This window comes from Corvus hawaiiensis, chromosome 8, assembly GCF_020740725.1.
Source record: "Corvus hawaiiensis isolate bCorHaw1 chromosome 8, bCorHaw1.pri.cur, whole genome shotgun sequence".
Lineage (NCBI taxonomy): Eukaryota > Metazoa > Chordata > Aves > Passeriformes > Corvidae > Corvus > Corvus hawaiiensis.
In genome coordinates this window covers 15,327,622-15,353,248 of record NC_063220.1, presented here as the reverse complement: position 1 = coordinate 15,353,248, position 25,627 = coordinate 15,327,622, and the positions used below count along the sequence as shown (strand labels likewise).

Sequence of the window (25,627 nt, the reverse complement as noted above, 5' to 3'; positions counted from 1 at the left end):
TTCATCTGGTAGCAAACTTTTTAAAGTACACAAATAAATAAAAGTAACTTTAATCAAAAGATACTTCATACATTTTAATTGTTGTAAATTACAGGCAAAATTGCATTTTAAAACCTCACTCTATGTTTCAAAGTTGTATAGATCAGTAAGACAATGGCTATAATAAAATAAACATTTAAGATTTTTCAGAACATATTAGAGCTGCAAAGCATCTGCAGATATCTTCTAATGCAATGTGTCTAATCTAATATTTTAGCTTGCTTCTGAAATTTTGATTTGTCACACAGGACACATGTTAAAGAAATACTGAGATCAAAACTTATGTAAACTTTTTGATTAGGAGTAAAAAGTCTTCAATCAAATTAAATTCATAATACAAAGTAATAATTATGGTTTTCATTCTGTAGAGACACCCATTTAAGCAGATCTTGCACCTTCTCCAACCCCAAAGAAGTCATTTTGCATTAAGGAGTTTATACTATACCTCAACAGCCTTGAGTTCCTCCATTATCTCAGCTACCTTTGCAGGTAAAATTTTCCAGGCCTTGTAATAAAACAGAATATATTTTTGTTTTTCACATTAATGTCCATATTCAAACAGAATTACATTAAGTAAAATGGTTAGAGAACAGAGTCCCAAACTTACTGGTAACTGTCGTACAATAAGATTTTCCAGTCCTGCTAGGATTTGCATTGCAGTAGCAAAATTTCTTTGTTCATAGCAGCATTTTGCTATAAGAAGAAATTTTGATAACAAGCTCACCTGCCGCTGGAAAAAAATTAAGATATATAATATATACATATATAGACATAGTAAATCTACACAATACAATTAAATGACAAGGGGGAAGAGGTATTTCCTTTTTCAATTTGCTATCAAAATTGCTCTCTGTAGTAACATTTCCCTTCACCAAAGTTTTCCCCTTTCTGTCACTCAGGTGTCCTTGATAAAAGTTTGACCTATATTCCTCTCAGACAAAGCCATTTCTTACATTCTGTTAGGTTTTGACACCTGCTACTAAAAAGCATCCAAGACCCTCCTTGTGACAACAAACCAAATTTTTAACAGCCCACTCACAGGTGTATTTCAGAACATTTCTTGCAGGTTTGCTACATAGCAATTCATAGATAGTAACAAATAAATAACTATTTTGTAGTTACTAGCACAATAAACAATGACAAACCTTAGTTGTGTGACATGTTACAATTTCAGCAGCAACCCAGGTGCTGATGCTGTCTGCATTTTTTAATAATTGCAGAAGGTACTGGTCTTGTATGCACTTTGACAGAAACAGATTACAGACTTTCAGTGAAACTGTGTCAGCAGAAACTGCCCTAAGGAAAATATGGAAAAAAAAAAAGGCAAAAATAATTCTGGCTGATATTGGATTTTTAAAGAAAACTTTGATTGTGAAGATGTCAGCTTCTAACCATTTAAAATAATTTTGCATTTCTTTCCATCTTGATTTTATACTTCATGATGTACATAGTGAGCTGTATTACTTTTTCTTCCTTATAATTACAAGATAATTATATCTGATCAAAAAATAAGCATATGCAGGATACATTTCTGTATATAAAACCACTTTCACCACTCATTACTGAATAATAAAACCCCAGCCAATCTGACACAAAATAACAGCCAGAAATCCAAACTCAACAACCACAGCCACATAAGAAATTGAACCTGATATCAAGGGGCACCATGCACTTTGTTTCCTATGACTGGACCCCAAAATCTGTATAAATGAGCTGATTTAGCCTTGGCCATTGAATAATCTGTAAAAAATGAGGTCCTTTAGATGTTCATTCCCTATCCTTAGAAGCAAAAATCTACCATAGGTAGTGCAATTAACAAGTACTAATTAGAAGCTAACTGAATCCACTGAGTATGTAAGAAGTAGACCATCATAAAAATAATTAGGTCTACGTGGTTGGATGAAAACATTAATTACTGATAAGCAAATAATTTAAATAGGTTGGTAACCACTCTAGTAACTACAGGAAAATTTCTGTGTATCTCTGAATACCAATAATTAATTTCCCTAACAGTACAGAAGGAACATTGCACAGAAGCTGTGGAATCTCCATCCACCTTCAGAACCCAACTGCACACAGCCCTGGGCAACCTGGTCCAGATGACCTTGCTTTCAGCAAGGTAGTTGGACTACATGATCTTGAGAGGTCTCTTCCAACCTCAGCTATTCTGTGAGACTGTAAGTGTCTTTGAGTTTTTAAATAAGTACACACATCCGTAAGCAAGGATCCTACTTCAGAATCCATTACATTTTTTCCCTACCAAAAATGCAACCTTTCAAGCAACTCCCAACACAAGTTCTTAGAAATATTTTGGCCTCAACACACTTCAGATTTCAAAGAAATCACCTGGCAAATGTGACCTTCCACATACATGCATGTGCATAGGTACGTACCTGTATCCACGTATGAAAACTCCTGAAATTAAATAATCCATATAAACAGGCTACCTAGTTTGTAAAAAAAAATACTAAGTATTCAAATTGTTTCTCTGTTTCTGGCTGTATTAAAAGTGTAATACTCTAAGTTATTGTGAGTCAACAAAACAGAAGGGCAGTTAAAACAAGCAACTTACTTTGGCACAGCAACACACTTATCTTTAACACCAAGTGCTCTGGAATTTAGGAAGTGTACTGGATGACATTTATGAAATACTTCCTAAACAAAAAGAGTAAGATATATCTGCTGTTAGTTCTAACAGTTCTTTTAAAATGCTCAGGGATAAAAATGACAGAGTATGTCCCCCTCCCACCCCACCTGCATAAATTTCTGAGAGGGATCACAGCCTAAGAACAGCATTTGATATTCTGTATTTCACTGTAGAGGTTTCAACAGAAAAGCTTTAGTTCAAAGTACCATAAAATAGTATGAAATAAGCTTGAAACAAGGTTGGGAAATGGTAGAGAAAGATGAGAACAAGTAAGAGGATAGATATTATTTGTACTTCCAAATAAACCTAGACCTTTGTACCTGTTGCAGTAGTGTCAGCTGCCAACAAAGCTGTTGGGCACTGCACTCTATCAAGAGAAATGGTCCCACTTCGTCTGCTCTAGCAAAGGAGACTGAGGTTTCTTCTGTGAAACTGCTACAGCAGGGCTTTGGCAAAACTGCTGAACCAGTGTGCAGTCTCTCTCTCTGATATTGTGCAATTGGTCCCATACCTTTGGATCGCTTCCAGTAGAAGTTCTGTAGAAAAAATAAATGTAAGGTTACAACTTCTCTAAAACAAACATTATGTCTCTCTCTTGAACAAACACTTCAGGAAAGTGTTAAGAGAAACACCTTTGTGCATGCAAAACTCTTCAGCTAATCTTCAACGTTAGCCCAGAATGAATTGGTTTACTCAACATTGCTATTTTAAGCTAATATAAAATGCACAAGGAGTCTAAACAGGAGGCTGCCACATCTCAATCAACAATCAGTATTTAAAACAAACCTCTGTGTATTCAAGCATGCTGCTATAAAACATTTTACTTCTTTTTGCTTAGAATCAAACATCTCTTTCCGAGAAATATTTTGTTTTCCATTATTTTTGCTTCTTCTGTCTTCCATTACCATTATTATGTGATGACAATAAAAAAAGTCCATGTTCCTCTATTCTGTTTGCCCTTCCTTGCCTGAATCCCCAATATACCCACGGAATTGTGCACCTTTATCATGAGGCTGGTTCTTAATTTACAATCTTAATGCACAATATTGATACATTTGACTTCCACATGTTATTTTGGTCACTCTGTAAAGAGATCTATTTTTGGGAAAAGCCTGCAGTATGTTCTGGTTTCTGGGGCTCTAGAACACTACAAAATAGTAAATACAGACAAAAATTCAGACAAGTTCTTGCTACAAGCTTTCAAGTTCTAGCAGGAAACCGCTTAGCTCCCGCTGTTTTCTTGTATTTATAGTCTTACAAAAACCAATGCCTAATAAAAAGCATTAATGGTTGACAAGGGGGCAAAGGACTCCTAATAACAATGAATCACATGATAGTGTCAAGAATGAAGAGTTCAAATCTCAAAGTTTTTTATTATCTGATCTGTGATTACTGAAACAGCTGTCAGTAGTTAAAACTTAAGATTATTTTCGCAGTTACAGAACTGTCTGGATCTTAGATACTTTCAAAAGAAAATTTAAAATGCAGGTACCTAATTCTTACTAAGTATGTGGGCTGGATTCTGAGTTGGACACTTCTGTTTTTGTCAAAATGTAATATATGGAAACATGCTCCATACACTGCAGTCTGAAGAAAAGACACACCTTTCTGGAAACATCTTCTGAGAGCTTTTTACATAGGGAATGTAATGTTTTTCTGCCCTCCTCACTTTCCTCTTCACATTTGTCCACACTAGAGCACTGACCAGCACTGCCACTTTTCCTGGCAGAGGCATCCTCGAGCAGTGACAACAAGCGCTCCCCGTAGCCATTTAATGAAGCAACCTGGGAATGCAAAACAGGCTAACAGAAAGCAGAACTCAATTTCCCAGAAATTATAAGCAAGTTACAATACAGTTGTGAGATTCTTAACCTGTCCAAAACCAGACATACTGAACATAGCTGTCAAATATAGCATTATTTTTCTTTTATTTACGTTAATTGTACTTAGGGCAGCTTTTTGTAATAACAATGTTACATATCCCATAACCGACTTAATTTTTTTTTTTTTTCCCCTTAAAGGATCTATTGAATTTCTGAATTACCTTGGAAGAAATAAATTCTTTTAGGGTACCCAGAAGATCAGTATTTGTTGCAAAGTCTACACTATAACAGTCTTCAATCCATGCCTGCAGGATGTAGAAACTGCGGTTACATATTTTGGTAAGGGATGCGGAAGGATCCAGGCTTGCACTGGTGAGAAGAAAAAGAAACTTATTATGCCAAAATTGACATCCAATTCCAATTTAAAAATAAGTGTTGACAAAACCCAGAAGTTTTATTTGGGATTTAATGTATTATCTTAAATTCCTAAACTTCATGTCTCTAGCATCCATGGTTCTATGGAAAAAAAAGCTGTATTTGTAATTACTACCCATTACTGGATAAGTGGTAAAAGTGAGAAGCAGAACTGAGAAGTAAGCACATTGTCAGATGCAGCTCTTGCTCTAGTTTTGCTGTCATTTGTTAAGAGAGTCTTACAAAAACAAACATAAAAATTCATTTTAATTAAGTAGGACTTTTGAGAAACAACTATTTGTTATTGGGAGAAAACTCAATTGTGCTTTGATAATATTTTTCATGGGAATTTACTGTACCTGGATAAAGTGCTGCTGATTCTATCAAGAAGAAACTGCAAAAATTCTTCTTGTGTGCAGAAATAGCGAAATGTATAAAGAAACTGCTGTACATAACCTTCTAAAAAGGCATTTCTGTAAAGCACAAGAAAACTTCAGACAAGCCAGAACACATCTTCAACTTGCATTAGAGTACAGCAACAGCAACAGCAATAGCAACAGCAAACAATCCTCAAAATATCAACAGGCATTTTAAATTCTCAAGCTCTTCATAAAACCTTGGATTTTTTAAAAATTATTTTTACACATCAAGTACTCTGACTGGCAACCCTGAAAGCATAAGTAGTTTTATAAAGAGTTTCTCTACTTTCAATTTTGTGAATAACCACTTTGACATTTCTATTATTAAGGCAAGTTACAATCTAAATAGTATGGAAGAACATATTACATTTTCTTTTTTTTCTATCATATCACTTGATACTGCTTTGAAACATTTTCATTATAATAACAGCATAAGAAGTAGATACATTAAGCAAGAAAATATTCCCCGTAGTTCTAATTAGAGAAGTAGTTACTTCAACAACAGAATACAATTATACACACATTAAAAATGAGGGCATTTTATTTTTTTATATACACATACTCTCAAGGTCTTAACACAGACCTTGAGGTCTCCCTATTGGCTTACAGCTAATCATGAAAGTCTGCGTTTGATGAATGTGGAAACTCCAATTCCAAAATATTTTCTTCACTTTGTGCAAAATATTAACTACCAGGAAAAGCAGCACTCAGAGTAAGTAACTGGATCTCAGAGTCAGGATGAACTGGGAGAAGTAGCTGGGTGGAAGTTGCTCCCTCTACAGAGGCACAAGTCTGAAGGAGCTACTGGCAATTTCCATCCTTCACACTATTACAGCTCAGGTACCTTAAAACAACACTGCCCTCACCAGAGCTGAAGGACACCTTTATCCCCTTTTAAACCCTGAGATAAGCCTGCATCTTGATCAGTGGCAAGGACTGATTATTGGGGCAATAATCTGTAGAACAGAACCTAAACATTTTCATATCCAGACCCTATTAATAAGAACTACCAAATTACATGATCTGAAGAATTGTTGTACTGCTGGCAGTAACATAAAGTCTTGATTCCATGGCAACTATCAGAGCAAACCTCAAATAAGTACAAGATAAAAGAGTTTAAAGTTACTAGTTTTTTATTTATTATCAAATACTTTTAATCAAATCCAGCTGATCTTTTGCCTTTTTCATGTCCATTTCTGTAAATGAGTGTTCATAGAAATAACACAAACTTGATAGAAGAGAGGAGAATTTATTCAATATTGAGTAACTAGGATTTATCACAGAGACAAGTTTTTCCTGATTTAGCAACTATGCTTCAACCCACCCCCAATTTAGGTGCAAAATATACTATACCTAGAATATAAATAAGCCATTAAACCAAGTGGTGTACCGGCCTGCAGAACTCTTACTCCATTTTGATTATTACACTGGTGTTTCTCTGTGTTATAGTAAAGAAGCAATGATGATTCATCCATAGGTGCCATGTCCACGGTGTCAGTTTTCCCATTGTGAATGACTGTAGGCAGCACATAGGATTCCACGCCCCACTGCTCTGCATACATCATCTGCTCAAAGAAGCAAGGCCATGATAAAATAAGAAATTGAAGAGGAAAATTCACACAAAATGCAATCAAGTTAAAGACAAATTGCATTTCATATAATTGATTTTTTTTTTTCATTTTTAAACAATACTAGTAGCAATTACCTTTAATAATTCTTTTGGATCTTACTTAATTTGGCAGTTTGACACAAAACATTTCACATTTCTTATAGTGATCTGGGTGGCCAACTACACTGATGCAGTAATGAAATGACAAATTAAGCATAAGTGAAAAAAAGTCTGACTCGCCTGCACATATTTCTTTACCAGTTCAAGAAACTGCACTTTTGATTTCATCTCCTGTAGCTGTCCTTTCAGTTTGGGCAACATAGATTTAGTTTCAGGACCTTTAGATTTAAAATACATGGCATAAGAACATCAATGATTCAGATTTACAGAACAAGTCCTTAAAAGTACTATGCAGCCATCTTATTACTGGCAAGTTGCTGCAATCTTACCTTTGCTTCTTCTTTCTTTCTGCAATAGTTTATGGTAAAACTTTATGGTCTTTCTGTAATTTTTTGTCTCCATCATTAGCAATTGTTCTAGTTCCTATTTAAAAAGAAATAGGATTCTGATCAGAATTGTAAGTGGAAGGTGGTTCTAGTAAGAAAGTGAAGTTTTAGAAGAGAATTATTTTGTATGAAGAAAAAAGAACATTCAAACAGACAAGAATATGATATTAAAAATGAAAAACTACCTTTCACAGCTGTGCTTACAGGCAAGATACAGCAGGTATTACCTGTTCCCAGAAAAGCATTAGTGATGTCACAGCTCCCCAACTCAAGAACTGAAGCAGGTTTGTATATGATGAGACTGCATGGAAGTTTGTCTGAGTCTGTTCACATAAATATGCCTTCAGTTATAATTGTACTTATCTGGTTGTTTTCAAGAGCATTTTTAAAACTTACAATCAGAAGTTACCCAGAATTAAAATTTGTATGTTCTGAATTTAGTGCAGACCCCAGAAACACTTTGTTAAACAGCTGACCTATATTTCCAGCAAGAACTGAAAGTTTGACTGAAATCAATGGCTTCCAAACAAGTATAATTACACGATACTGTACAACCAGGTCAGAAGGCAGACAAGAGAGCTGCTCTGGAAATAAAGCACATATAAATTTCAAAGTTCAGCTTTCATGTTTTATATTTATGTATTTCACAAAATCGAAAAAATTAAACTAAATTTCCATAGAATTACGTAACTTAAGCAATGAATAGAAGTGAAAGTATATCAGGCCTCTCACAATGTATCAATTTAAAAGTAAACATTTACATTTATAATTGTTTGCATATCAAAGGTTTCATTATTTTATCAGCCAGTAAAAATGGGCCATCCACTTTGGGTTCAGCTTCTAATTTATTATGAAACAACAAACATGATGTATGTTGTGCTTTATAAAAGTGGTGACTTTTGCACTTGGGTCCTAAGTTAACTACCAGTGACCCAGTTACATGAAACAGTATTTTAAATGCAGTAATTTCACGGAATGCAGCAGGCAACTCCCACAAGCAGAGTGATCAGAAAACACACAGCTCAGAGTTAACATATCAAACAACAGATTGGTAAATAGGTTAGCTTTAATGGGATGGACTTGCTAGAAATTAATTTGAGCTTAAGAAAAACCTGTCACTCTTTTTCAGAAAAGCTCAAAAGGTTTAACAACATAGTTCATTAACATCGAGTCACAAAAGCCCCCTGGATTTTTAAAAGATGTACTCCTACAGAGGCATCACACAGAGAACAGGGAAAGCACAGGAAAGCTGTTATCCAGATTCTAACTGGAAGCTGCTATCTTTTACTTCAAGGTCTGTTTTTGCTTCATCAATTAAAGCAAAATCAAGGTGATTAAGAGACTATGTAAAAAGAAAGGGAATCAGAATGACCAACCACTTGGAATCCAGCAGACAAAGTGGGTTGTCCCATAAAAGACCTGGGGTGAGTAGCAATGATGTCAGAGGCAAATTCCCTGTCTATTCCACAACATTTTCCAATTCAGGTAGGTCTAGAGTATAAAAACCTTTGATGAAGCTACATGCCTGTGATGTGCTCCAGTCACAGGCATTCTTAGCTCTTTTCTATAGTAACACCACCATGGGGTTGGTGCAAAGAACAGACAGGGCTTTTCCACTCAACTTTAAGAACAGGAGGTGGGTTGTAGGTCAGTGATGGCACTTTTGTGTCAGTGAGCTTTATTTTGGATACTACCTCTACTGTGGTTACTGCTAAGACATGACAAATCTTGAGGATTTTAAACCACTTAAGAATCAATATTTGAAAGAAGAAATGGTGTTCCGACTCACTATAACAGAACGAATTTTATCACGCTATTAAGCAACAAGATGTATCTTAATGATTTAAAATCAATGTACTCACCACTTTTTTAGCATCTATATTTTGTGACTCACTTGATTTCTGCTTTCCAAGGTTTTTCAAGTAATTATGAACTTCTGAATCAAAACATTCAGCTCCATAAAAAGCACTGCTCCAACCAGGACTACAGCCATGAAAGTCAGGTAGATTGGGAGATGCCAGGTAGCTGTTTCCAGCCAGCTTTATCATGGCCTGTTCCTCTGAACTTGTATTTCCTTCTGCAAAGCCTGGATCACAGCTGTTGCTTTGCAAATATTGTTGCTCTTTTGCTATGGGGATTGTACTCTGCAGAGTCAATTCTTTTTTGGTATTATCCAAAGGTGACTCCTCAAAATCCATTTCAACTAATGATGTTTTTATCATAGGCTCAGCCTTCACGTCAAAGTTTGCCTCCCCTTTTCCTAAAAAAGGTGTATAGGGGAAAAGAAATAATGGTTATGTGTTGTAATGCATGCTTTGTTGAACTTAAACACTACCCATACAAAACACTGTTATGAGACCACGTATGTGCTCTAACAGTGGGTTTAGATGCTTATTGTGACTTTACATTTTTTTTCTCAACTACACATTGTAAAATGATAAAGGTTAAAAACATTTCAGAACTATTAAGCAATAGTTAAGTAATGCATTTCTGAAAAGTACGAAATATTTTCCATGCATAGGCAACAAGCATTTAAACAATACAGAGAAACTTTAAGACAGAAGTTAAATATGTCAGACCTAAGAACACATTAGTGAAAAAGAACACATTAGCTTTTGAGTTTTTTCCATCCATAAGTCTTGAAGCTTTTATTCCATAGAGAGAGGGCAAGAATACTCGATACAGCCAATAGATGTTAAACTTTGTATCCCTACAGGACTCAATCCCTTGAGTTATGATGGGACTTTTTTGCAGTTATAACAACTACTACCAACCTTCAGGGACTGAGGTGACCATCAAAGGTTGGTATAATGCTGACAGGAGCATTTAGACCTGCCAGAAGTCTCCCTTTCCACTTGAGCAACCCTCCAGGGCTTAGATATGCCACCTTGGAGTCAAACAAACCTAAATTATTGGTGCAAAGAAATCACACACTCCACAGTAAAGTCTAGCTCTACATTTGCAATCATTCTGATTTGGAATGGAAAACTGCAATATTGAACAAATATTGCAGCAAAGTGCAAAATTACAAATTTATGTTTTGCTATAAAAATGAACAATGTAAGTGTATAAGCCCTTCTGTAAAACACACACATTTTCCCTTTGCTAAAAACAGAGAAGTAAGCAAGTTTAAATGCTGAAATTTGGACGAACTGTCTTGAAGAAACCTCACACTGGTAAAACAGCAAACAAGTAGAAGCTGTCCATCAATGCAGCAAGCCTAGAAGGGGTAATGGTTTTGTTATAATATTGGGATTCACCAGTCCCAGCTCAGTTTTGAGTTCAGTTGCTGAAAGATAGATATTTTGTAAACTTTCGATCACAAAGTGTGTCAGGAGAAATATAAAACCCAAACTGAAGAAGTATAAATAAACAATCCACTAATATAGCAGGCACTAGAATATCTACTCAAACACAAGAAAACCACATACAGCACTTCTCATTTTGGGAGTTTTCAACAGACACATCTGTCTAAATAAAAGTAAGTAAAGTAAATGACATTCCACAAAATAACATTGGGTCAAATGTAAGCTTCATTCATTTATGTCCTCAAGGCATTGATAATGTAAAGATTCAGTGAAAATGTCCGTAATTGTTGCATGCTTTCCTGAAGACACAAGGAAAGTGTCTCAAAGCTTATGTCATTGGTAAGATTCCCAGCACACACAAAGATCTAGAAACATGAAGTCTCTTCTCACCCTCTTTCTGCTCACTGCTTTCCAAAAAGATTTCAGATTTCTGCACATCTTGGAATTTATTGCCACACTTTGCTTCATCTGCCTCAGTTATGCTGAAAATACAAGGAGACTGGGAAAAATTAATGTTTCCTATAATTTTATATTTACATCAGTAAAATGAGATCTTACAAGTGACTCTACCATGCAAGTAAAGGGCTTCATAGCATTTATCTACTTCCTAAAGTTTTAATGTTCAGCTTCAGTTGTTATTTTACAAGAAAAAAACAATGCTCAAATGGCTATTCAAGCACAATAAGACAGAGATTTTCTTGTATAGCATTTGGCAGAACTCCAACAGAAGTACAGAGCACACACAAACAGAAGGCTTAACTCCAGGCATAACTTAAAACTGCAAATTACTGTAGTGGGTTTTTCACTCAGGATCCAACCTCTGGATAACACTGACTCCTAGTTATCCATAGTTAGAATCATAATCATAATCTGAAGTCAAAGAAGCTAACACTGAAAAACTGCTATAGTCTTTGTCAAGCTAACGTTAAGTAAAGCAGTGTCTGAGAGATATTTTAAGACAGGCCTTGCATGTGATGTAAAAGCTAGACCTGTATTTTTCACTGGATAATAAATTATGATCTCTCACTGTCAAAAACTACTTTGTAACTAAAGTTCATATAGAGGATAACCCCTTCACACATCTCAGTAATTCAGCTGCAACAGTTCAGGTTTCTCCTACCATGTCACTGAACTCTGGGGAACTAAGGGCCTAACTTCCAAGCAATTTTCAATATCTCCTTAAAAATCCCAACCTAAATGGAAATAGGCCAGCATACCAAGGCTGGGTATTTGGAGGTCATAATCTATTATCTCTGAAATTTGCTGTAAGAATTATACACCTTTCAACACTGAAGTTTTTCTAAACTGTATCTACTAAGCTTCTTTGTCAAAACTTCAAATTTGTAGTTCCAAAAACCCCCAAATTAAATTTGACATAAATTGATTTCTTTTTCAACTGTCTTCAGCAAGAAGCTTTTATAAAAAGTGTGCTACATTTGGAGGCTGCAATAAAACAAGAATTTTGAAATTATTTTTCAGGTAGATACATATGTCAATGAAGATCAAATAAGAAAAACGAGAAATTAATTAAGCTGTTTTTTCTCACTTAACAGGCTACTTACGAAAGACTGCCAGGAGGAACACTGAGTCAAATTAAACCAGTTAAGCAAAACATTTCTAGCAAAGCTAAATTAATTTCCTTTTTCTTGGGTGTGATTAGAACACAGGATGTATAAAGAACTAATATCAAACAGAATAAGCAAACTGAACAGTGAGAGCAATATACTTCTGATTAAACAGCCTCCTTCTAACAAGACTATGAAGCTCTCCATCAATGTTTGTAACCAATATTGACCAGAATTAGGTTTCCTTATTCAGCTGTCATAAGATGGAGTTAGAGACAAGTGTAGTAGAAAATATTTTTTTTTGACTGAACCATTAAGCACTGATTATCATGGAAAAAGCTTTTAAAAACCTCAAACTGTGAAATAATAGTTTACAGGAAACAAGTACGAATACCTGAAGAGAAACCACATATTCTTTCCTGCTGCTATGAAGTAGGGATAAAAGCATTAAATTCAACTGTAAGAAGGAAAAAGTTGAAAAACACCTACCATAAGTGTGAAGATCTTCCTCCATTTACTACCTGATAGAGATTCTCCAGTAATTTTTCATCCCAGTAGAGGTCACAAAACTTCTCACAAATTCTATCAGAGAACATACCAAACTTAATTTCCTTTAAGTTTAAAATGAAGTTACCTTGTTCAAAATAAAAACAAAAGAGGGAGAAAAAAATTAACAGCAATATTCTTACAAATCAACGATAATAACATACAGAAGAAAATGCACATACCCATATCAAAAACTTCAGTTCCATTCTCTAAATAACCATCAAATGCAAACTCCTCTTGTATAAGATGAATCACTTCCTGTAGTAAAGTGCCACTTGTTCTGTTCTGATGGTGCAGGACTTTATCATCAAAGAAATTATAATTGTCTTTATTCACTGAAGTACATTGTGTGTGTTCTTGTTCAGTGAAAAAACTGTCTATGCTGGTAGCACACTCAGTTTCTTGGCAGTTGGTTTGAATAACTGGGCTACTTTTATCAAACTGGTTCTTTGTATTAGTAGTCTCATGACTTTGCACATTGCAAAGGGAGGCATCATTTTCTGTCTGCATGCTCATTTTATAACTTGCAATAGTACTTGAAAGTAACACTGGCAAACTGTGATAGCAATCATAAGCAATTCTTGAGCGAAGAGGCTTATTTGGTATTTGCTCTGATACAGCCAAATGTACTGGTACAAATGTCAGAACTCTTCTCTCTGAGTCCTGCTTGAGAATGATGTTATTTATATGAAGAAAATTAGGAGATGTAGGACAAGCTAGGGAACTGGAAGGATCTTCAGATAAAATGGTCTTCTCTTGTAGAATATGTGAGGAATCAGATGGTGATGGTAATGTAACTGTAGAAGTAAACATATTGCCTGAGTTTTGCTCTTCTGAAGACATCTGGAATAAGTGGCTTGGAACTTGTAAATCACACTCAGTTGTTTCAGGTACAGTTTCAGCAACACCTGTATCCTCAATACCACAGCTTTTAGAGCCTTCTGTATATCCCGATTTGTTGTAGTCCATACGTTTTTCTTTCCTTGTCTCTTTCTTGAATTGCTCAGAAACTGGTGTGTGAACCTCTCTGAAAAAAAAAAAAATTTTTTTTAAAGAAAAATTCGAATAGATTTAACAATGAAGTTTAAGCTTTAACTTATTCTGCTTTAGGATATACTAACTTTGTTATATTTGCATCTTGTTTCAAAATAATAGGCTTAAAGTGAGTTGCAGGAGAGGTGAATGCAACAGGTAATGTTGCTTTCTCACAATTTAGTGAAATCTGGCATGGTACTGGTCCTTTAACTGCTACAAGTTTACTTTCACTGGTAAAAGGCACAAATCCTAAAAACAAAAGCACAGAAAGATGATCAATATGTAAAACATAAATGCAAAGCAAGTAATAATCAATTTAGATAGAAAAACAGTTGCATATTGGACTGAGAAAATCTTATGTGGAGAACTGAACTAGAGAATACTAAACCAGAGTAAACATGTCAGAGCCTGACTGCTTACCTAGACTTGACTCTGAAGGGTCCATTTCATGTTTCTCATTTTTAAATTCAAAAGTGGCATGATCTTGAGACAAGACTTCTTCCTCAACAGCCTAACAATAAACATTGAACTCCAAATTGATGTTATTAGCATTTTCTTTTATCAAAATCTGTTCAGCACATGACTTTAAAAAAACCCCGATCCTCATATACACCTAGAATACTGCAAAGCAGCAACCTAGTCATGCCAAGGTGAGGAATTAAAAAAATTACATACAGAAGTCTAAGGACTGGTAGAACTGCTTAGAAATCTTGATAACTTGGTCTTTCAAATCAGAACCTCAGGGTAATCAAAGTTTTGAACAAGCTCAGTTCTATGGATTGACTGAATCCTGTGTGCATTATATACAAACATTTGAAACACAAACAGAACCCAACAATTACATATTAATTTCTTCTGCAGAGTGGTAAATAAAAAGAGAGATTATGAAATTAGTCACTTATTCTTCACCCATACAGATTGTGGGGTCAGAGCATCACAATCTGTGGAGTGATCATTCCAATAGCAAGGACTAGGAAAAGGCAATACTTAAAGACTACTTGAAAATACATAAAAAAAAACCAAAAACCAAACAAAAACCAAAAAAAATGACAACAAAAAAACCAAACCCAAAATCTAGCTACACTTGCAGGGGAGAAAATCTTACTGGAATATATTTACAGAATTAATTGAAAAAACACAGAATTAAAGAAAGGTGGCACTCTTACCTTAAAGATGGGTTTACCCAATAATGTCAAAATATTTTTGCTGTTTATACCTTGTTCAAGTAAATAATGATCGCATGTCTAAAAAAAAAAAAAAAGTAATTTTCAGTGGGTAAATAAGTTTTCAGTCAAGTGAGGTATTCTTGGACAAGGACAAAGTCAATATAAATAGTCAGTTAGAAGTAATCTAAGTTTAGGAAGTCTTATGAACCTTGTCCAAGTCCAAGTACCTTGATAATTTCAATTTAAATTAAAAACACACCTCTCTGTGTCCCTAAGGAGGTAACTTTAAAAACAAAACCCAAAGTGACTGGTTATGCTTTAATTAGGTATCAGTCTATTACAAGTATTAAGTTATTATTTTGATTTTAAAATCACTAAAATGAGAATTTGGACACAACTAAATCTAGTAACCTTAATTGCAGCAGTTAGAGAAGGTCTTTCTTCAGGGTTTTTTCTTGCCATATCCAGAAGCAGTTTTTTAAATTTTCTTGGCAATACTAGTTTGTGACTCGGTGGAACACTGTATTTTGCAGCCATCCACAGAACTGCAGCAACACCATAAACACAGACCTATTGGCATAATGTAAGAGACAAAAAAGATTTAAACAGACTAAAAAAAGCCTCCACTTCAAAAACAATTCCAGCAAATTATCCAAAAATTCCCCCCATTCCCTGCCAAAAAAAGAAAAAAAAAAAAAAATTGCTAGAGTTTTCAAAGTACGGATTACATTTGGCTTTTGAGGATGCTGATGAAAATCCCAGCCCATTTCAAAATCTAGTTGTTACACATGCAGGGACGATAACAGTTGCTATTTTTCTACTGTTGGAGCAACAGACATTAATTTTCTTATTCTTTACCTAGGGAATTTATCCAGGAAAAACGTATTTTAGAACCATTTTGAAGAATTCCTTTCTCACATAAAAAGATTGCTGCAAGCTCCAGAGTACTACCATAAAACCTGGCCAGCTGCAATTTACTTAAAAAAGGTCATGATAATTCAGCAAGTAAGTGGCACACAGTAATTACGAGCTAGCCAGCAGAAGTCATATTTTATAGAGAAGATTATACCTGTCAGAAGAATGAGGCACTGCATATTTATTCTAGCAATTATTGTGCTACCTGCAGCTAGACCAATTGAAGTTGCACCAATGAGGGACCTTGAAAAGGACTTGGTCTTTACCAGCTTGCTTGTTTTGTTTGAAGAATTACAATTTTCAGAGTCAGATTTAGTCCACTTAATGCTTAGTTTTCATATGTTAGTATGTACTATAAACACAATTTTAACAAATTTAAAGCACCATTCTTTACATTGCCCCGAAAGATATTAAAAAGGCTCAGTGGACAGAACTCTAAGCACAGTAGTACACAATGTGTTCCCATAAAACAGTGTTTTCTGGCACTCTTTTGAGCAAAGTGAACAGCAATGAACAAAACATAACAAGTAAGCTCACTACAAAAAAAATAATCTGTGAACCATTTGAACTATTGAGCAAAAGCTACTAATAGGTACAAAAATACCTGAAATAGGAGAAAGCAGCTAAATCAAAACATAAATAATTTTCTTCCCCTTAGGTGCAGAACTCCAAGATTACCCTAAATGTATTAATTGAGGAAAAACTTGTCATCCAATCCATCATATCCTTCAAAGAAAGTTCTTTTTACTGTTATTGTGATTGACATTACAGTCTTCATTCCCATACCATAATTTGAACTGAATGTTCATAACTAGAAATTTATACAGTCAACATCATCAGCTTATTCTATATATAATGTTGTGGAAAACCAAGGAAGCAGATTACTTCAGACATTTTAAAGAAAACGAACAAAGCATAAAGACTTCAGGATTATTAATTTCTACTGTCTGGTGAGACTGCTGTATTATATTTCAGGGATAGTTTAAGCTTCTGAAACCTCAAAAAACCTGCACATTGGATCAAAGCAGTTTAAGCAATTTTAAGGAAGATATACAAATATTTTCTAGTTACAGATAGCTTTACAGAAAATGGAATGTTTTTAGTAGATTTTTATGAACTTTTATTTTCTGATTCACGATTATTAAGTCTAATTCCAAAGAACTCATGTGACACAAGGTACATATTAGCTAACCACTTTTCTTGTTACATAATAGAAAGGTACTGTAAATTCTGTTCCCCTAACTTTTAAGATCACTGTGGTACAGTTCGCAACTCAAAGGTAGCTGCTGTGGAGACACATTCACCTGCTATTTGACATTTTTATTATCTTTGTTCTAAAAGCTCCTTAAGGCTTTTATCTATAGCAAAAAGCTCTAAGAAAACTATATTGGAGAAAGACTTAATTCATAATGTTCCCATAGCAAAAACATACCGATAATAATATTTTTATCCAGTCTTCTAAATGTGAATAATCTTTGAGCTTCTGGCCAGACAGTCTAAAACACGGATCTTACTGTGACCTTCAGAATATGAAAACATGACTTCAAAGTCTGTCTTACTGCTAACAAACTGAAAATAATTAAGTCTTATGGAATACCATTGAATAACAGATTTTCGGTAGTTACTCCAAGAATTTTGGAAGGCAAAATTTTAGAAGCAACTACTTTTATGAGAGGTCAATATATTTTAAAAATCCCCACAGATAACCAAGAAACAGTGGGAGAACTGAGAAATATTAACACAGTCTTAGAATCTGAGTTTAGCTTTCTTCTTCAACTAGCAGGGGGATAAAACTGTCCTTTGATAAAATGCAAAGCAACCTACATAACCTACCACATTACCTTCTCAGTATCCACATCCTCTTCTTCAATTTCAGGAGCTAAATAAAATACATCACAAGATTCTAAAGGAGAAAAGAAATCAGAAACAAAAGGTAAGATGTTTGCTTTCTTCTCCACTTCCCCTGGAAAGAAATAAAAGCTGAGCATGCAATGTCTTATTTTACCTTCATCTTTTGGAGCAGCAAAGAGGATCCTTCCATGGCAGTCAATCAGCACAGAGTCCAAACATAAGACCACTGCAAAAAACCCACAAATGGTCAAGACATAATAAGTATCTGTTCTTGTAGCTACTTAGCACTAATAAAAATAAAAAATTTTTTAAAAGAATTTACAGTGTCAGAAATTACCCTTTGATAAATGATGCTTTAAATAACATTTATGCTAGAACAGACACAAGCTAAAAAAGAGACAGTAGCTGTGCAATTACCCAAAGCAATTTCTGCAGAACAAAGACAAGAAACTGGAAGTTTAGTCTCTTTATAGCCAGCCCTGAAAAGGAAGGTCAAGAAAGCAGGAAAAAAAAAAAGTATATATATATGTATATATATATGTATATATATATATATAAGAGGTAGATATACTCTAGTCTTCTCACAACATGCCAACAAAGATAGTCAATTTATCTTAAGCATTTAAGTCTCTCTTCTCTTCTCTTCCCTCCTTCAACCCTCCAAAAATACAGGGTCATCATCTGGAGAAACCTGACACACACATGGCCAGATCCAAAACTCCTATATGCAACAGGATATGAAGTCCAGTTTTTCACAAATAGTTATAATAACACTTTCTCAGTGAAGAAATGTTACATAGGTCAGCATTTGCAAGGCCATGAAATCTTCCATTGTTAAATAAGAAACAATGGAATTCTAAAACTATTTTAAATGATTTGAGGTCTTCAGAAGCTTAACATAAAAAGTCATGAGATGATGTTATATAAACTTGGTGTTGAAAATGTTGTGGTAACACTGTCTATCTGTTTGCTAGCTTCAAAGCACACTTTAATTTAACATGTTTCAATGTATTAAGCCAACTGGCCAGTAATGTAGTCCTCTATTTCTAGATTACCATCAAATGCACTGTTTTCTTATTAAAAAAAAGTACTGAAAGTATAGATTCTTAAATTGAATAAGAAATTAAAGTATTAAATGTATTAATTAAGAAATAAAATATTAAAGATGTCTAAGAGAAACTCAAATATTAATTTATTAATAAATAATTAATTGAAGAGGTCTAAGAGGCAAAAAAATAAAGTAAGAAAAAAAGGCAATATTTAGTTACCTGTACAAAACACATCTAAAATTCACTATGCTTAACATAAATAAAGGCTTGTCTACTACCTTCAATAATATTTAAGCTGGACCTGAAGTATATGTCTTGAAAAGCAAAGCTTTCCCAAACGAGAACCTTTGCTGGTTATTTCTGCAGAGGCAGCTTCATGCTCACTTGTCTTTGTCAGCAGTTAACTCCCCTGGCCCTGCTCACACAAACCAGATCTCAGCTTGTTCCGTACAACCTAAGAATCCTCATCTGGGCTCCCTGAATCACCCATAAGCAACATGTAAACAACATTCTCTGATAAGAGGAGAGGAATTCAGTAAAATCCCAATGGAGGTTACAAACAAGTTCTGTAGCAGAACTGAATTAACAAACACATGAAGAAGAGGCTAGCTGTGGGGTATGTTTTCTTAGCCAGATAATTCCTGCTTAGGATAATGAAAAAAGTGTAATCAATGAAGGATTTGGAGGAAAAGGCTGTCTATGTGAATAAAGAAAAAACAATTCAGCTTCATATATTTAACTATGACTCATCAGCTACCAGTCTTCTCTACCATTGTCAAGACAAAGAATATTTTAACTATATATTCAAAATACGTATCAGCCTCACCTTTAGTAAGTTAGTATTATTCAAAAGGAACATTGAGAGAACTTTGTGTGTGTGTGGGCACTGAAGTAGTAACACCACTGTAAACCTTTCCACAATGCACAACTCCTCTCAGAACAGGCCGAGTATCCTCTTGCAGAAACATTCTAAATCTGAAACCAATATTCAACTTCAACGTAGCTTTATTTGTCAAATACAGAATTTTTAAGTCAGGCGTCTTCCATTTGGTGGTTTGTCACTGTGTTCACTTCTACAGGCTACATAAGGTTCAGATGACAACTCAGTTGTCAGATGACAACTTTTAATATTTTTAAGACACGCACTCGGATGCATGTGAGTGCAGTAACAGAGGCTGGCTAAGCATATTACATTAGAATCTGAGACATTATGTGCAGTTATCTGAAACCTTCAAAACACTAGGAACATGCTATGAGGCTGAAATAATCCCTCTGTTGCAAGGTATATTAAATACTTCATTTTATGGGTAACAGTTCTCAAAGTGCTCAGAATCTTCATTTATGGCTTATTTCCTTTTAAGCAGTTTTATATCACAGAAGATAAAATAACTGAAGCTGAAATTCAAAGAGATGCAGTAAGTTTTCTGTACATTACTATCCAGTTGTTTATATCCACTTACAGGCTTCAAACTCATCCCTGCCCATACTCTCAAAAGCAAGTTTTTTAGAAAGGTGGGGTGGTGGTGGGGGAAACCTCTGCGCTGTTTATCAGAACTACTATAGGTTTATCGTTAGTATAAGCCAAACCATCACTCAGAATGTCCATGGAAATCTAGGATGGCCTTCTCCTGAGTCACACACAACAGATTCCAACTTTGTCAAAGGATAGTTTCCCCTTTCTCTCTCAGAAGCTTACTTCTTATAATTCATCCGTTAACTGAAGCATAGGGGATGTGGAAGGAGTAACGTCATGACAAGATCCTGGGTGCTTTAAAATGACATAGCCCCGTATTGTAGAAAATATGTCAGGAATCATTTGTCACAAAGAAATCCAGCCAAAAGAGGAAGAGTTTGTTTACATATATATGTATGTAACGCTTATTTCCTCCTGCTTGACACAAGTCACAAGTGTTTTTCTTAAAAGTCACAGTACAGATTCTCCATTCCCAAAAGGTCTAAAATTTGTTTCACTGCTTGAAGCCAAAGATTCATTTCTGCTGCAAAAGCCACCAAAACTCAGAATAAAGAGAAAAAAAGACATTCATCTATATATGGAAGAAAACTCCAAATTGAGTTTTGCCACAATTTAAGAGAGTCAAAACGGAAACATTGCCTATTATTTTCTGCACACAAAATGAATGTCAAGATCCTTTCAATCAACAGAATAAAAGGAAACATTAACACAGTGAACATAAATAACTAGGCAAAATACTTTATGATAATTAAGACTATACCTGGATAATCTATGCAAGTCTGTAGAGTATATAAACACCCGTGACATAATGCCCAGAGTTCATAGTCTTTCAGAGGCCTACCATACCAGGATAACAGGAGTTTTAGAGAGATCCACTGAAAAAAACAGTGAGGATGCAGAAAGTTATAAAAATTATCACAAATGAAAAACATTTACTAATGCAATAAAAAAGTAAGTCCTAATATAAAAAAAATACTCAACTTAAAAAGTAACAAGAAAATATATTTATTGCACTTACCAGTAATGAACTAATACTACTTATTAAAAAAGCATGGTCCAGTTAGCTAACTGTATAAAAGAATCAATTGTTTCTTAATTGCTTCAAGAAAAGTGAGCTGTCTGGAAGCTCTTTCTTACCATACTAAGGAAAGACTCTTAAAATGTCCACTGTGTAATAGACATATTTTATGATAAAACATAATTACATAATTATAGGGACAACACCTAGACTGAAAAACATAAAAAATTCAAATGATTGCCATCAAAAAACCAGTCCCACATTTAAATCCTGATTTACCCTGACAGTTGCATTACAGGTCTTACCTTCAAGATTTCATCAACATCTCTTGTTCTTCTGTGAAAGATGTTAGCAATATTGACAGAATTAATGACAGGTTTATTTGAAGTCCAAGCACGTTGTTTTATTTTTAATCACTGGCTGCTCAATTTGTAGTAACAGCATTAGTCTTTCTGACTATCAATTTAGCTTTTGATACCTGGCATAATACCTTAACATGACAAATATACTGCTCCATGGAAACTTACTGTTCTTCAGAGACATGCTTTACATTTTGTGATTTTTTATATTTGGGGGGTGGTGTGTGTTTGTATGAATCTAAGAATATCAGATTTATAGTAGTGCACACACACCTTCCCGATCAAACCGTGCTAATGGAAAAGCTTATCTCTAGTAGTGGCTCTTGACATCAGCGGCACTTTATGATCTCTGCTCATCTACCAAAGGAACAATAAAAAATTCATTGTAGGCAGAAACCTCTGAGTGAGCGCAAACCCAAAGAACTCTTTTAAAAAAGAGCACAGAACATTTTCTCTTGCATATGCAGTCCTGAGAGAGTCAACTTCAGGCCATGTTGGGAAAAAGAATTACCAGAAGTAATTCAGGATTAACTCTGGAAAAAACCAAACACTCCACTCTCGAAAAAACCGCAAACAAACAAAAACCAATCAAATAAAAAAGCCAACCAAGCCAACCCAAAAAAACCCAAACACAAAACTGAAGCACAGGAGACAAACAAAAACCCCTCTGAACTGTTTTGCTGCTTTTAGAGACACCTTTATATCCCAATCAGTATTTGTAAACCTACACAGGCTAAGGGTCTCTCCCACACGCAATGGCAGTACATCATTAACTCTGACAAATCAGCCTCTGCACTGTCATTTACTAAACTCAATTCTTCATTATCTTGTCTATGAAATACCCTTTGCTGAGATGCTCTTTGGATTTTATCATGCAATATGTAATGAGCAGGCTACTGCATTGAATTTCATAAAGCTCAACAAACAGAAATAGCTTCAGTGCAATCTATGGAGAAGAGAACGACATGAATTTCTGTAGCTGAAACTTTGTTGATAATTTTAACCAGAAGACCTTCTCAAAGAACACAATACCTTAGGCTCATATTCTTTAAATATTCTTTCAAGGTGAACCAGATAAATGACTTTTTTTTAAACAAAATATGACAAGAAACACACCTTTTGATTTACTGAAAATGTTTCATATTCTGCCTACCTCCGACAGATAAAAATGAACTTGGTGCTTTTATTCTTCTATCCTACATTGTGGCACATTGCAAAAATTAGTAACTTCAGCATAGACTGATTTGAAGCCAGGTGATAAGATTCAGTTTCATTCTCCAATTTTGCTATCACCAGCACCCTGGAGTGCAAAATTCTTTCATCCATGTGTTCTTTTACTATATCTAGAAAAGTAAGCTCTTGAACTGTCTGATAAAAAGCCATCAATCACACAGCAGGAAGGAAAAGGACAGATAGTCAAAAGAATGAATTAGTCTAGAGACCGTGTAAGATAGAGCTTCATACTGTTAATAGATTACTATCCCTGAGCAGCTGTTTCCCCCTCCAGAGCACTCTGGTTCTCATGTGCCTCAAGTGTCTTTGCTCACAGACACTCTACAAAGAAAGGAGCAGTCAATCTTCAAATTAACCCTGCACAGTTGACATGAGTGAAAAGAAACCATAAGAGAAATTTCAGAGACTTACTAAAACATTAAGAAGGTTTTGGGATTTGGGAATTTTCTTCTAATAAGTATACACTAGTGCCACATGTTTCTCTAATTGTAAGATACAACTACACACTAGTTATCCACACTGGTTGTGGTAATATTAGTTATTATCCACACTAGTTGTAAGATAATCCCTCCTCTTGAAGTTTATGTCTCTAGAGGCTCGAAAAGCTGCAGCGAAGAAAGATGGGACTTCTTTACCACGTATACAAATCATCTTTCACTTCAGGAGAAGGTGATCAATAGTTAGCCAGGGAAAGAAGGATCTCTCAGTAAACTGGAGAATGAAGTTTGTTGGACAGCAGAAAGCTGCAAAGTATTTCTCATCACTTCTGGGATATCCAAGCTCTTTGGAGTAAGAAAGAAATGAGAGAAAGAAATTTAGGTGCAGCAGGAGAGTAGGTATAAATCCTAAGAGCAGCAGCAAAAGTTTATGATAAGGAACAAGTGTCAATGATAGATTAGAAAATAGAGGATGAAGAGGCACCAGGAAAACTCTGTTTTGGAAGAAAAAAGTATGTAGGGAAAGCAAATCTTAGCAGAAAGGAGAATCACTGCCATGTACAGGATGGCTAAATCAAACAGAGTCGAAAAAAAAGGATGCGGACTGGTTACAGGCTGATGAACTTAATTTAAATGCATATGCTCATTGTTTCTCCAGCAAGCATTCTAAAGAAACAAGAAACTTCAAATATAATATTGTTAGCTGGTATTTGTGTGCTAGTTGGTCTTCTGTCATGCTAAAAACTACCTGCACTGCTATTGTCTCTTACCATAACTCACATCTCTCCTTACCTTGATCATACCAAAGATTAATTTTATTCCTGAAACAAATATCTGAGAAGGTCATTCTTACAGTGTCCTAATTATTACAAATTCTCACCTTCGTACACCAGAAAGAGAAATGTGGAAGACTTCAGATGAAAACTGAGGGTTCAGACCTGCTGGGGACTTGTGCTTCTAACACCTTGCAAAAGTTACCCCATGTAGTCAAGGTACATGAAAAGACATGTTTCATCACACATTTGCATTTCCATCCTTAAATAAAAGTATTTAATGCAATGCTCCTGGTACCTCACCGCTAAGGTATTTTAACACAATGCACATTCTAACTCCACTGAACCTTGGTTTGGTAAACATTTAAGAGTAAAACTCCTTATTTAGGCATGTCTCAGGTTTGGCTGTTTTGTTTTTTAACATGCAAGTCTCTGATTCATGGATATTACTGTTTCCTAAAAATAAAAACCCCACTCAACCACCAATTAAAAAAAAAAATCAGAAGTACTGAAAAATATATGATTAAATGGTTTTAGTCAAACAATCTGTAGCATGCATTGTTTCTTACCTATTCACATATTTTAGCAAAGCAAGCTCACAATAACTCTTCAGCATCTATAAGTCCACTTCATTTAAACTATTAACATTAATACTGATATTAAACATTCATTAATATATTATCACCAGTGAAACTGCACCAAAGATGAAACAAAATTATAATCTAATGTGTCTTTCCAAATTTTTTTCATGTTCTAAACCAGACCTTTTCATAACAGAAATTATATTACCCATTCTTTAAAGTAAGAAAATGTTTTTCACAGCATAAAAACTATGTCAGAAAATATAAAAGAGCCAAATGAGCCATTATTGCCTACAGCTACATCCTGGTGCCATTTTGATTTATGCCCAAAGACTGCATTTTAAACTTTACTTGTTGGAAAAGTGATGGGTTTTTTGCAGTGCTGCAAAGATCATTTAATAGATCTTCTACTTAATTGTTGGTACCAGAATTGTAAACCCCAAATTTAGTAAAGCATTTCAACTATGCAAACATAATCTACTTTATGAACATAATGCTGGCATGTTTTAAATAGCCAAAGAAAGATTTTCATCACTCTTTTCTTAGCAAGTAATATTCTGGGAATTGACAACTTTTCTTTCCTTCAAGTGTTATTTCCCCAGTGTTAAAGTGTCAGTCTCTAGCTACATGGCTTTTCACTTCTCTCATGCTTGACAGGGTATGAATGACCAACAGAAAACAAACTTGCATATGCCAGGTTCCCATTAACCCTTCCCAAGGCCATAGCATTTAAATCACAGAGAAACATTTTAAAGGGTTAGAGATGAGACACACCTGATTGGAATGAAACTGGTTAGAGAAATAAAAGATCCCCACTCAAACTTGAAGTGAAAAATATTTATTTATGGCATGCAAAACTA

At 34.9% G+C, this 25,627-nt stretch overlaps 1 protein-coding gene across 2 annotated transcripts in view; it reads right to left on the bottom strand.

Moving 5' to 3' along the window:
• Positions 1-25,627, bottom strand: part of KNDC1 (kinase non-catalytic C-lobe domain containing 1) — a 60,032-nt gene that overhangs the window by 2,776 nt on the left and 31,629 nt on the right. Inside the window, exons 7-28 of one of the 2 annotated variants that reach the window (XM_048310766.1) lie at positions 21,127-21,241; positions 17,998-18,069; positions 17,834-17,895; positions 15,489-15,647; positions 15,078-15,155; positions 14,332-14,422; positions 13,998-14,160; positions 13,059-13,903; positions 12,820-12,964; positions 11,156-11,247; positions 9,320-9,717; positions 7,401-7,494; positions 7,192-7,289; positions 6,696-6,907; positions 5,283-5,396; positions 4,731-4,878; positions 4,291-4,470; positions 3,007-3,222; positions 2,612-2,694; positions 1,185-1,335; positions 647-769; positions 485-544 (exon numbers count right to left, since the gene is read on the bottom strand). In XM_048310766.1, coding sequence (XP_048166723.1) covers positions 485-544; positions 647-769; positions 1,185-1,335; positions 2,612-2,694; positions 3,007-3,222; positions 4,291-4,470; positions 4,731-4,878; positions 5,283-5,396; positions 6,696-6,907; positions 7,192-7,289; positions 7,401-7,494; positions 9,320-9,717; positions 11,156-11,247; positions 12,820-12,964; positions 13,059-13,903; positions 13,998-14,160; positions 14,332-14,422; positions 15,078-15,155; positions 15,489-15,647; positions 17,834-17,895; positions 17,998-18,069; positions 21,127-21,241 — 3,699 coding nt within the window. Of the gene's footprint in view, positions 1-484; positions 545-646; positions 770-1,184; positions 1,336-2,611; positions 2,695-3,006; positions 3,223-4,290; positions 4,471-4,730; positions 4,879-5,282; positions 5,397-6,695; positions 6,908-7,191; positions 7,290-7,400; positions 7,495-9,319; positions 9,718-11,155; positions 11,248-12,819; positions 12,965-13,058; positions 13,904-13,997; positions 14,161-14,331; positions 14,423-15,077; positions 15,156-15,488; positions 15,648-17,833; positions 17,896-17,997; positions 18,070-21,126; positions 21,242-25,627 lie in introns of those variants that run through there. The other variant, XM_048310767.1, reaches the window with a different exon arrangement.